Source organism: Mustela nigripes, chromosome 7, assembly GCF_022355385.1.
Source record: "Mustela nigripes isolate SB6536 chromosome 7, MUSNIG.SB6536, whole genome shotgun sequence".
In the NCBI taxonomy this organism is placed as follows: domain Eukaryota; kingdom Metazoa; phylum Chordata; class Mammalia; order Carnivora; family Mustelidae; genus Mustela; species Mustela nigripes.
The window spans coordinates 123,171,665-123,184,503 of record NC_081563.1 but is presented as its reverse complement, the minus strand read 5'-3'; the positions used below and the strand labels follow the sequence as shown (position 1 = coordinate 123,184,503).

The 12,839-nt window shown below is 45.4% G+C and overlaps 1 protein-coding gene across 12 annotated transcripts in view; it reads left to right on the top strand.

Moving 5' to 3' along the window:
• PTPRT (protein tyrosine phosphatase receptor type T) overlaps positions 1-12,839 on the top strand; it is a 1,054,416-nt gene that overhangs the window by 949,033 nt on the left and 92,544 nt on the right. For 8 of the 12 annotated variants that reach the window (XM_059407029.1, XM_059407023.1, XM_059407027.1 and 5 more), the window contains one exon: positions 4,932-5,122. In XM_059407029.1, the coding sequence (XP_059263012.1) occupies positions 4,932-5,122 (191 nt within the window). The remainder of the gene's footprint in view (positions 1-4,931; positions 5,123-12,839) is intronic. The other 4 variants (XM_059407028.1, XM_059407022.1, XM_059407026.1 and 1 more) reach the window with 1 other exon arrangement.

Genomic DNA, 12,839 nt, shown 5'->3' with positions numbered 1-12,839 from the left:
TGAGTCACACAAGCCACATTTCAGTTGCTCAATAGCCACAGCGGGCTAGGGGCTACCACCTTGAACAGTGCAAAGGTATTACACGTTCATCATCGTAAAACACCTTATTGGGCAGTGCTGTGCAAGAGCTGCCTTCCACTAGATCGGTGTCTTTGACATTCACTGTAACTCTAAATCAGCTCTCTTTGGCACTTGACTTGGCTCTGGATAAGTCTATGTCCACCTGCACCTTCCGCCAGTCACCTGTCAGTGTTGAGCCCTGGAAATATGGCTAGTCTGAAATGAAATGAGACTACACTAAAGTAAGTGCAAAATGCACATTGGATTTCAAAGCCCTAGCATGAATAGTGCTAAATAGGGATGCTGGGATGGCTCAGGTGGTTAAGCAACTGCCTTCAGCTCAGGTCATGATCCTGGAGTCCTGGAATTGAGTTCTGCATCGGGCTCCCTGCTCAGTGGGGAGTCTGCTTCTCCCTCTGACCTCTCCCCTCTTATGCTTTCTCAAATAAATAAATAAAATCTTGAAAAAAGAGAGAGTAAAATATGTCATTAGTAATTTTATAGTGACTCTGTGTTGAAATACTCTTTCATGTATTGGATCAAATAAAATGTATTATTGAAATTAATTTCACTTATCCCTTTTACCTTACTTTATTGCTATAAGAAAATGTTATTTGTATTTCCCTGATGCCAAGTGACATGGAGAGTATTTTCATGTGTCTCTTGGCCATTTGCATGTCTTCTCTGGGGAAATGTCTCTTCATGTCCTCTGTCCATTTCTTGACTGGATCATTTGGTTTTTTTGGGTGTTGAGTTTGATAAGTTCTTTATAGATCTTGGATACTAGCCCTTTATCTGATATGTCATTTGCAAATATCTTTCCCATCGTGTAGGTTGCCTTTTAGTTTTATTGACTGTTTATTTTGCCATGGAGAAGCTTTTTATCTTGATGAGGTCCCAATAGTTCATTTTTGCTTTTGTTTCCCTTGCCTTTGGAGATGTGTCTAGCAAGAAGTGGCTGCGGCCGAGGTCAGCTGAGGGTTACTGGAGGGGAGGTGGGTGGGGGGGATGGGGTAATTGGGTAATAGACATTAAGGAGGGAAGATGATGTGATGAGTACTGGGTGTTATATACAACTGATAAATTCTTGAACAGTACATCTGAAACTAATGATGGCTAATTGAGTTTAAATTTTAGAAAAAAGAAAAATTTTAAATTACTTATATGGCTTGCGCTATATTTCCATGGGCCTCCAATAGACCTCTGCCCTATTGTGTGACTCAAGTGCTATTTCCCTTTTTCTTTCTCTAAATCTATGCTGTCCAATACAGTAGCCATAAACCACATGTGGATATTTAAATTGAAATGAATTAAAATGAAACAGAACTTAAAATTCAGTTCCTCAGTCACATTAGCCTTGGGCGACATGCTCAGGAGACATCTGGGGTTAGTGGCTGTCGTACTGCACAGTACAAATATGGACCATTTCCATCATCGTGGGAAGTTCTATCAGACAGAGCTGATGCAGGTTGTACATAGTTGTGGCAAAAACCACAGAGGTGTGTGTGAGAGCCTAAAGCTTGAGAAACATTTCTGGGGTTCCCGGCTCTGCGGCACATCACCCTCCCATCTCCTGGGCACCTGTCCCTTCCCACCTCTGTTAGACTTGTTTATGCACACCTTATCTCTTCTTTCCTGCAAGGGCTATGGGGTTCTTATCTCCCTCTGAACACACTTTCCTCCACCTTCCTGTATGTACGCGGTGTCTAACACCATGCTTTGCACAATACAGGTTCTCAGTAAATATTTGTTAACCAGTTGGAGTGGCAGTTCCTAGCAAGTAATTGGCAATATGTGGCTGGAGCTGGAGGGAGATCAATAATGCCTGGTAGCGGGGGGAATTAAAAAAAAATAGAAAAGTCGAGACCAGAAGGGAAGGGAACTGGACAGTGGTGACGGGGGATCTCTTATGCATCACCCACCATCCCGACAGGCAGCCACAGGAGTTCCAGGGGAATTCACAGGCTTTAGGCAACAGCTATTGAAAAGGTGCAGAAGACCCCCAAAATAAATAAACATGCAAGACCCATGCATGGGAAGTTGAAATGGCATGAAAATTAAGGGTCTGGTGAGGAGAAAAATGAGCAGTGTTCTCTCCCTGGGCCAGCTGGTTTGAGTTACATTTTATGAGCAGCATGTGAATTCTAGCGCCCTTGTTGAATTAGCAGCCGAATCGCACATTACTTTTAAGGCTCCCTCTCGAATAGGAACATCATAACGTTTTTTAATTGGGGCTGATAAAAACGTAGCATTACTTGTAGGTTCCTGAGAGAAGTGAGTTGTGAAATTGGGTTTTCATTAAACCTAATGATGGGAAATTAAGTATAGTGCGTCTTGTGAAATGGGGTGTGATAAAAGGCATCACTTCTGCATTATCAGAGGTTAATAAGGGAATAGGTGAGGTAAGATACATTGGAAAAGGGAGTCCAACCTAGCTGAATTAATAAACCTTGAAAGCCCCTTGGATCTGAGTCTTCATAGCATCATTAGCACCGGCGTTGACGTTATTACAAATGTTACAGCGATACAAGTTGTTAAATTTCAAATGCATTTGTTTTCCATTCCAGTGTTGGTTTTGCTGACACCAAGTTTACAGTCTGTCTAGCAATGTGTTTAGGGAAAATATCCATATTGGTTTGGGGAACATTTGGCATCCTACAAAATTTGCCAGGTGCCCATTCCGAAGATGCCTTTCTCTGCCAGGGAGCCAGCCTCCTGGGCAGTCCACACCCCCAGGACCTTTGGGAGACCATGGGTGTCCAAAGACATCTGTCCCCATATGCGCTGGTGATTTAAGTGGGAGACACTCACAGGGCTCTGGGCACCAACTTCAGCTCCAGCTGTCCGGGGGATCGTGAAATACAGCATTTAGAGAAGCAAGCTCAAGTGCCCCTTCTCCATCCCCAGGCCCACCAGAGCATCACAGGAGTGATGGTCCCTAGAAGGAGGCCTCATACTTATGACAGCTGGGACACTTGCAAAAAATATATTTATATTGTTTCTTTAAAGAGAGGAATTCTTAAAAGCCTTCAGCAGCTTCCCACTGGCTTGGAGATTCTCACCCATTTGCTGCCTCCTTGGGCTACCTCTCATCATCTCTTATAGCTTTGCCCCTTCACATTTCCACCACCTTCTCTCCATCCTGGCCTCCTTGCTCTTCCCTCGATGTGCTGGGCTTCTCCAGTTTCTGTTCTCCTGCTTCAGATGGTTCTTCTGGTCGGTCTGCTGTACCAGACGATCAAGTCGTGAGGGTGAAATCTTTGTGCTGTGCATTCCCAGTGCACAAAGAGTCACTGGGAATGCACAGTGACTGTGCACCACAGTCCCTGGCACGTTGAGAGTGAGTTTCCAATAAATCTGACTCCTGATCCCATGAGTGTGGTGGAGAGGGGTAGCCACACCCATGTTTGTAAAGCTCTACTTTTAAACAATGCAGGTAAAGATGTGCTACCTCTTTCCTACAATCCCAGGAGAAGAAGTAAGGAGTATTTTTCTTCTGGGCAGTCAGGAAAGCTGTGCTAACATCTCACCTGGGCCCTTCTCCCCTGCCCGTAACCTGTATACTCTAGCTTTTTCTGTTAGCAGTCCTTTCCTTGCTTGGAACAGTTTTGCTCTTGCTGTCACAAAGAAAATGTCCCTTTTACACACAGAATCAATGTCTGGGGGATTATTGTGACATGAGCAACAGACAAGCTAAAGGAAACATGAATTTTGAAAAGACAAGTTGTAGAAAGTCAGGAACATATGCTAAAGCCTCCAGAGTAAACATGGCATGGGCTCAGTGGGGTACTTTGTGGATCCTGAAAATACGGGGGTGAGTCACATCAAATAGGACAGTTCTCAACTTGTGCATGCCACACCAGGAGGCTCTAGGGTGTAGACTGTCTGTGTCTCTGGGAGGAGGTGGGGGACACTAAGCCTAGATGGTTGTGAGAACGACGGACTAGCCCTGAAAGACCAGCAGTGGAAGCTTGCCAAGGAGTCAGTAGGGCAAGGATGTTGTTGTTCTGGTCCAAGGGAAATGGGGGAATTCACATCTAGCCCCAGCAGGCTATTTTCCAGGATGGCCAAGCTAGCAGAGGGTAGTTAGAACAGTCCAGTGGGCATGAAGATTATTTTGAAGCAGAGTACAGATCTTGAGAAAGGAGTTGGGGCATAGGACCAGGCCTGGGAGAAGTAGCTGGCAGGACTAAAAGAAGAGGTTTGGGCTTCCTTGCCTGCCAAGAAGGTTCACTGACACTCCTGGATCAAGAGTGTTAAGTGATAGGGAAACTAGACCAACAGGCAGAAGGTGATCACTATTGCAGAGCCCACAGCTAGAGAAAGCAGCTGAATGCGTCAGGGGCGTTCCTGCTATCAGTTGGGGGTCCAAGACTGGTTTCAGTTCCTCTCAAGGATGGAGGCAAATGGACCAGGAGCAGACATGGGGCTCTGATCTCCAGACACCTGGGGCTCTTCTCACTTGCAGGCAGGCACCAGAGATGATTTCCAGGCATCCGCATTTCCTAAAGAGCTTTCTGGTTTCTCACTTGTTCTGGGGTTGGCCATGATTAGCCAAGACCACCCTTGTCAAGGACTGAGACAGACAGAGGATGATAAGCAACCTGGAATTTTGTCTCTGCTCCGCAATACGCACCCTTGGAATGGAAATAAACCAGGGGCTGTTGTGTTCTTTGGTTGGTTTGTCTTTTTGATTTTCTAAATCAACCGCCACAGCCACAGCCACGCAAGGGAAGCGGCATGTCTCTGTTCTTCCTGCAACTTCCTGATCGCCTGAGTCCTGAATTAGTTCCCCCTGCCCTGGGGAAACAGGGAGGACAGAGGACGAAACTCTCATAGGTGATGTGTGTTTTGCCTCCTTCTCTTTGAAGCAGATGGCAGCCGTGGGGAGCTGTCCCAGCCTACCCTCACCATCCAGACTCACCCCTACCGGGCTTGCGACCCCGTGGAGATGAGCTATCCCCGGGACCAGTTCCAGCCTGCCATCCGGGTGGCCGACCTGCTCCAGCACATCACCCAGATGAAGAGAGGCCAGGGCTACGGGTTCAAGGAGGAATATGAGGTAAGAGACCAAGCAGCGTGCAGAGGTTTTACGGGTGCCAAATCCTTGCTACTCAAGGTCTGGTCCCCAGACCGGCAGTGTCAGCGTCACTTGGGAGCGTGCTGGAGAGACACCATCTCGGTCCCCTCCCAGACCTACTGAATCAACTTTGCATTCATACCTTCCTGCCGTAGGAAGACAGAATGGCTCAAACCCCAGCCCACCTGTTTAAAAAAAAAAAAAAAAAAAAAAGCCAGTGACTTCTGGGAGACTTGCTTGCTCATAGTCACCTCTGGCCTTGTTATCTTGCTTCTGCCGTGTTCTCAACACCCATCCCACACCCCCCACCAAGTCCCTGTCACCTCTGGTGTCTGCTGTCTTCCCTCTCTCTGTACCTTCTCCGCACCCCTCCTCAAGCCTTTCCTCCCTCCCCAGAGCATCGCTACGGCAAAGGACTTTGTGAGTAGCACTTGTGACTGAGGCTTGAGGAATAAGAGGTTATTCTTATTGCAGCAAAGTTCAGAAAATGCTTGAAAAGAAGTCCTCCTGAGTTTCTGGTCTCCTGACACAATGTCTGTCCAGTCCCTCTGAAAAGTCCTTTGTGCTGTCTGCAAATTTTCCTGTTTTTCTTTTTTTGTTTGTTTGTTTGTTTGCTTGCTTGTTTGTTTGGCTTTTTTTTTTTTTTTTCTTCCCTTCCTCCCAGCAGCCTGGAAAAGAATTCCTACGCTCCCCTCACTATTATGCAGAACAACTCAAGTTTCTCTGTCTCCCTCCTTTTGTTTGAGACCTGGTCCATTAGACCTCACCTTTTGCAAAGAATAAAATAAAATAGGAGGAAAAACTCATTAAGATGTTTTCCTGAACTAAAGAAGACCTCATGCCCCTGGAGGAATTTTGCAAGCCTCTTCCAGAAGCCAGCTCTGAAAACAAGCCTTTCTTTCTCTGATTCTCCTTATCCTCATTCTCTCTCTCTCCTCCTTCCTTCCCAAATATCTTTCCAGCATCTACTGTATGCCAGGCTCCGAGTTATATGTACTAGTTTTTTGTGGGTGGGTTTTTTTTTTCCCACATGCAGCATGTGCCTCAAATATGCTTGCTTGAGTTACACTGTGTGCAGTGGGAAGGCATTGACTCAGACTCTACACATTTGGAATTCTTGATAATGCAGGCTAAGTTTATCTCTCAGACTATATTCTGAGAAAGAGCTTACCAAGCAGTATTTCACAAGCTGTGTGAGGTCATGAAATTGTGCTAAATTGGGGGTCCAGACAGCCAGATTCCAACACAATAAACTGTGTGAGATTAGCATATCATTTTGCTACCTGCGTTTTAAGATTCTTTATTAGTTGAATGGAGAGTTTGGATAAGGCGATTTCTAAGGGACCTGTCCGGTCCTAAAACTTTATGAGCGTATAAAACACGGTGGCAGGGGGCGTATTTGACACATTTATGAGAACAAAAACGTTTATGTCCATGGGTGTGAGTAATGACCAGCTCAAGAGAACGTACATTTAATTTCAAATATGGTCCAAGTTAAAGACCTTTTTCATAGGCTCCATCTACAGATTTTGGAAGAGAATCGGGATAATAGTTGGAGGAGATGATCTCATCACCTTCCATCCCTGGGCCATATTTCCTAGGGGTTTTGTTGAATAGTCCGAGCCCCTGAAAGTGTTACACACACATGCTTATGCACACCTATGTAGATCTGCCTGGCGAGTAAATATCAGGAGAATGTGTGCTGTTAGTAAGGCACTTTTAGTGTCATGGTGGTTCAGTAAGTCATTAGTCCTACTATTTCATGTTTTAAGGTTTGCATAGCATTAAGGGAGACAGATGACTTATCAGAAAGAGGAACAAATAGTCAAAGACCAAGAAACACTATTCTAGAACCTGCGTTCTAACATTTGAAAACACAAATACAAACACATTTGACTCCTTTAGTGAATTTCTTTCCAGAATGAGATCTTTTTTTTTTTTTTCTTTTTTTGCAAGTATCCATCCCTGTGTGATAGGATTTGGGTTGATCTTTAAAATTTATTTTTGTGCCTTTTTGCATTTTCCAAACTTTCTGGCATGGAAACGGTCTACTTTTATAGTGAGAGAGAAAACAGTGCCTGTTTTTCCATCATTTAGTCCCCAGACGGAAACATCGCTAACTAGACGAACCTTGCATTCAATCTGTTCAGATTATATTAATCAGTTAACTGGGATGTTTAGCTTCTAGTTAACACATTTTCTGATTAACTGGAAATGAATTGGGAAGCGTTATTTTATGGAAAGCTTTCCATGGTGTGCCTGTCCCCTTTCCTAGACTCTAGCTGGATATTGCTTTGATCCTCAAAGCTCCCATGATGTCTAGAATCTATGTAATGGCTATATGAGTCACAGGTCTGCTTGAAGACTGTGCTCCTTTATAGACATAAGGATCCTCGGCCTCCAATTCTACTATCAAACCAACATGCTATGTGCTCTTTCTTGCCTGTCTCTCCTGCTCAGGTTTTTGTTTTGTTCTGTTTTGTTTTTCCATACAAATGAATGGATTTGACAAGTTGACATGCAAGTTGACCTCTCGGGGGTACCTGGCTGGCTCAGTCAGTTACGTGTCTGACTCTTGATTTCTGCTCAGGTCATGCTCTCAGGGGTCATGGGATCGAGCCAGTGAGGAGTGGGTCAAGTGTGGAGTGGGTCACTGTGCTCAGTGAAGAGTCTGGTCAAGATCCTCTCTCTCCCTCTGCCCCTCCTCCCACTCGTGCGCTCCCTCCATCTCTCAAGTAAATCTTTAAAAAAAAAAAAAATAAGGTGTCTGAAATCTTGACAGGGGAGGCTCTAGGGCTGGGGCTGAAATTATGAGAGAGTGTCTTTGCTTTCATATCTAGTGATTGCTGCAGGCTGTCTGCTGGGATCTTAGTAGGATTGCTGGCAGGAACAGGCCTGGACTTCCTCACAGCATGGTAACCTCAGGATGTTGGACTTTTTACATGGTAGCTCATAGCTTCAAAGGTGAGCCTCTTAGTGACCGAAGTAGAAAGTACATCATCCCTTGTGACCTAACTTGGAGATCATAAAGAATCACTACCACCTCATTGTATTGGTCATAAGCAAGCAATAACGGCCTCTATTCTAGAGAAGTGGAATTAGACACCTTCTCTTTGAATGGACAGAGAGGAAGTTGCAGAACAGGAGATATTAGCAAGTACAATCTTTGGATGATACACCTCCCACACGTACGATGGAAAAAAGAAAGAGTAGAGCAAAGGAGGGAGATGGTATATTCCAGGGACAGAAAGTAAGTGGGGTTCCAATATTAAATAGGGTAGAAAGGTCATCCTTAATTAAAAGATAAGCTTTGAGCAGAGACATGGAGGAAGAAATCTAGAGGAAGTATGTTCCAGATCAGTGCAGTACACGGAGGCCAAGGGTAGACTAATAGACATGAGTAGAGTAATAGAAGATGACATTGGAGAAATAAAGAGGGATCTGACCATGTAGTGCCTTATAAGACTTTGCAAGGACTTTGGCTTTTACTCTGAATGAAATGCAAAGCTACTGCAGAAATTTGAGAAGACAAATTACCATCAGACATTATTTTGAAATGCTCTTCCTAGCTACTGTGTTGAGAAGAGACATAGGAAGGCAACAGTAAAATCAGGGAGACCAGTCATGAGGCCATGGCAGTAACCCAGGTGAGAGATAAAGGTGAGGCAGTGGAGGTGGTGAGAAATGGTTGGATTCTGGATATATGTTGTAGATAGAACCAACAGGATTTCCTAATACATTGGCATGGCGTGTGAAAGACAGAGAGGAACCAAGAGTGGCTCCAGGGCTGTTATCTGAGCCACTGGAAGGATGGGGTTGTCACTAATGGAGATGGGGAAGCCACAGAGAGAAGAGACTTGGGGCCAATGGAACAAATGGGAGATCAATTTTGAACTGAGTTTGAGATGTCTATTAGACCTGATAGTGGAGATGGATAGTAGGTGCTTGGATATATATTAGTCTGGAATTTGGGAAAGAAGCCTGAGTTGGGGAGAAAACTTCTGGACTTACTGTCATATAGATAACATTAAAACCATAAGACTGCTCAAAGTCAGGAAGCAAGTGAGTACTGACAGAGATGATAACCAAGGACTGAGTCTTGTGGAATTTCAGCTCAATGTGTAAGTGCTCTCCATAGAGTAGACATTGTACTAGGGTCTAGGAACTGGGAAGAGACAAAGCTCTTGCCTTCTGGGAGAATTTGAGCCTATTCTTAGACACAGGCATATAAACTGATCACTTTAATATCTTGGCAAAATGTCACAGTAGAGTGCTGTGGGAACCCTTGGGTGGTGGCATGCATTCAACCTAGCCTGGGGATGGGTGGCCACCGGCTTTCCAGAAGACATAAAGCCTAAACCAAAGCTTGAGAAATAGGAATATTCAGAAGAAAGCAAGGAAGGGTGTTCTGGGCAGAGCGACTAGACCAGGTATGGTGTGGAGATATGCGTGGCAGTTTGAGTGAAGAGAACCAGAAGAAGCAGAAGCAGTTTGGTACACAAACTATGTTTGGTGCACGAAGCATGGAGGGAGAGAGGGCTGGAATTATCAGAAGGAGTGGGCTGGGGTAGGGAAGCAATGCGACACTTGTCAGGCTAAGGAGTTTGGATTCTATTCTAGGGGTCATGCAAAACCATGGAAGGGAGCAGCAGTTTTTTTTTTTTTTTTTTTTTAAGTTGAATTAGCCTTTTAGATATAATTGTTTGGCATAGATCAGAGCAGGGAGACCAGGGGCAGGTAGGCGAGTAGGCGGCTGGGACACTAATTGAAGGAAAAGATGGAATTGCTCAAACCAGGAGACTGGGCCCAGAGCCCAGACAAGCCCACACACATTTTCTCATGTAGAGACATAAAATCAGCTCGCGCTCTTTGGCATGTAAACTTGAGTCTCTCAGTATATATATTTTAAGTTCAATGACTTGAATTCACATAGGAATCGTTCTGAGTGTATCGTCAAAATGCCTGGATTCAAGTCCTGTCTCTTTCATTAAGTATCTGGGTGACCTTGGGCGGTCATTCTTTCTTGGCCTCCATTTCCATATTTATGTAATGAGGGGAAAGGGATTGGTCCAAGTGATCTAGAAAATGTTTATGTCCCACAAATTTTGTGAGCCTAGGTAAGAACTAATTTTCTAGGCCAGCTGGATCTCCCTCCTATTGATAGTTCTACCGGACCCCCTTTTTGGGGCTACCACCACCCCCGCCCCCCGCCATATAGTTATATCTCAAGTCCTAGCAACCGTGACTGGCCAGGGGCCCTCAGTTCCCAGGAACTCGAGGAGACCTGAGGCATATTAACTGCACCTCCCATACAAATATGAGGCCTGGAGGTTTTCAGTCTCGGCCACACATTAGAATTACGTAGGGAAATTTTAAAAACACCAATGCCCAGGTTGTTCTTCAGACCAATTAAATCAGAATTCCCGGAGGTGGGATCCAGAGATCTGTATTTTCTAAGCTCTCCTGATTAACTATAATGCACTTTCAAGGTTAAGGGACACTGGTCTAAGGTGGCCCATGGAGTCCCCAGTGCATGCCCTGCCTGTGCCCCCGGACCCATCACCTCACCTGCTCTACTTATTGCTGGTCACATCTGATGCCAGGGGACATGTGATAGCCCCTCCCAGAGGCAATGGAACCCATCCGCATGGAAGCTAAGAGGCCTCCGTCCCTGATCTTGGACTACAGAGTCTTCACTCCTCCCTGACCTGTTTCTTCCAGCCCAGATTCTCCCACCTTCGCCAGTTACAAAAAAAAAAAAAAAAAAAAAACAACAACACCCTAGCCTGCCAGTAAATGCTAGGAGATGTTGGCTGGAGAGAGGGGTTGTCTGTGAGCCGGGTAACCCCAGGCATCATCACGGTCAGAAGAGCAGCGGGCTCGGAGAATATGCAAAACAACAGGAAGTAGTGACTTTGCATGGGAAGCATTTGCATCCCAGTCCAATCCAGGCAGTCTGTCATCGTAATGAATGATGAGCCCAGTAGGGCGGCCAGAAGGTATCTGGTTATTACAGCCCCATTAAGACTATTTAAGGCAACAAGGAACAGCTGTGAGGAATAGGACACAGCCCTAATGGAGAGCAAACATTTGTTCATTCTCCAGCTCTGGATGGACGTGCCTCACGCATGGCTGCTGGGGGACAAAGCTAGTGTTGCCATGTTTCCCCTAGTCATCTGTGGGTGATAGTGGCAGGCAGCCTTGGCATGGGGCGTCACCATGGAGATTGATGCTTCGGCACAACCCAGGGCCCCCTTCTCTGCTCAAAGCCAACCTGAGCAGAAGCAGGGTAGACCTTCTACTTCTCCAACAATGTTTTCTCTCGGTTGATAAAATTAGTCATAGAGCATCCCGCAGGCAGGTGACTCCAAAGAGATTCTGGTCCCCCTCCTTAATTTTCAAATGAGGGTGATTCCGGGGAGGGACCTGGGGAATTAGCAGCAGGTGCCCCAGCCACAAAAGGGAAGACCATGGCTGTTCTCTAACTCTGGGAACTCCTGGTGACCAAAATAGGAAAACATGGACTCCACCTGCTCATTTCACTCCACTCCCTGTGACTGAAAATAGGGAGAAAATGGGCCCTTTCCAGAGGGTGGCCCAAAGACATCAGTAGACCACGTGGGTTTGGACTTGAGAGATTTTCTTGCAGGAAAAAGCTCACATAGGAGAGACTTAACTCAGTGCTCTCTTTTGAGCTTATTTTTATTTTCTACTTATAATATTCTTTGTAACTGAATAAACAGTATATTCTGCATTTGATATGAGAGGCCTCCATAACCAAGTGAGTAATTTTCAGGTGGTAACAGAGAAAAATCTCTTGACCAAGAGTTAAGACTTGGTTTTTTATCTGTTCCTGACATGTTGGGAGGTCTTGGCCAAGACTGTTCCATCCGTGGGTCCCCACTGCACCTCCTGTGAAATATTTGACTGCAGAGCATGGACTTCTGCACTATGCTTCTATTTTATGTGGCTAGAAACACTCACTGAGTGCCTACTGTATACCTTGCACTGTTTGGAGCCCCAGAGATAGTTAGAATGCTCAACAAAGGAAATGAAGTCCCCACTTTAAAGGAAGATCATGTTCTTACCACAGCCTGTACTTAGATAACAAATCCCAGTTTAAAAGTTTTGTAGCAGGTGAGTAAGGCCAGCCCAGGATGTGGCTGGTGGGGGGTGGTTGGGGTGGTGTTCGCTTTTGCTTTTTGTCAGTCATTACTTCCAAGATCAATCAGAATCTTGACAAAAGATGAGACACTGCGTTGAAGAAAAGTAGGAGGGTGGGTGGAGGAAAAGCCTGAGTGCCCGGGCTTGGAAACATGAAATGTTGCAAACCAGTTCTTGGAAGAGAAACAAAGATGCCCGCCCATGAAAAGAGAAATAAAAATGAAACCAGCTGGGAGATAAAGAGGAATTTGACACCCCTTGCCCAGTTTTCCTGGATGAAATTAACAAGACCAATAGTCCTGGCTTGTAACAGCCGTCCCTTCACTCTGGCTGACTTTGTTTCAAGAAAGAGCTGTTAGCCCAGAGACAGACACCCAGAAGCTCATGCACAAAGACAGAGGCAGTGTGCGGAGGGGACCATAAGTCAGGAGTCGAGAGTGGGATGCAGGGATCCCCCAGATCATGGATTCAGAGCTGGGAGGAAAAGAGGTACCCTCGTAGGAGCATCCCCAGGAGACAGTCGGCGTCCTGAGGG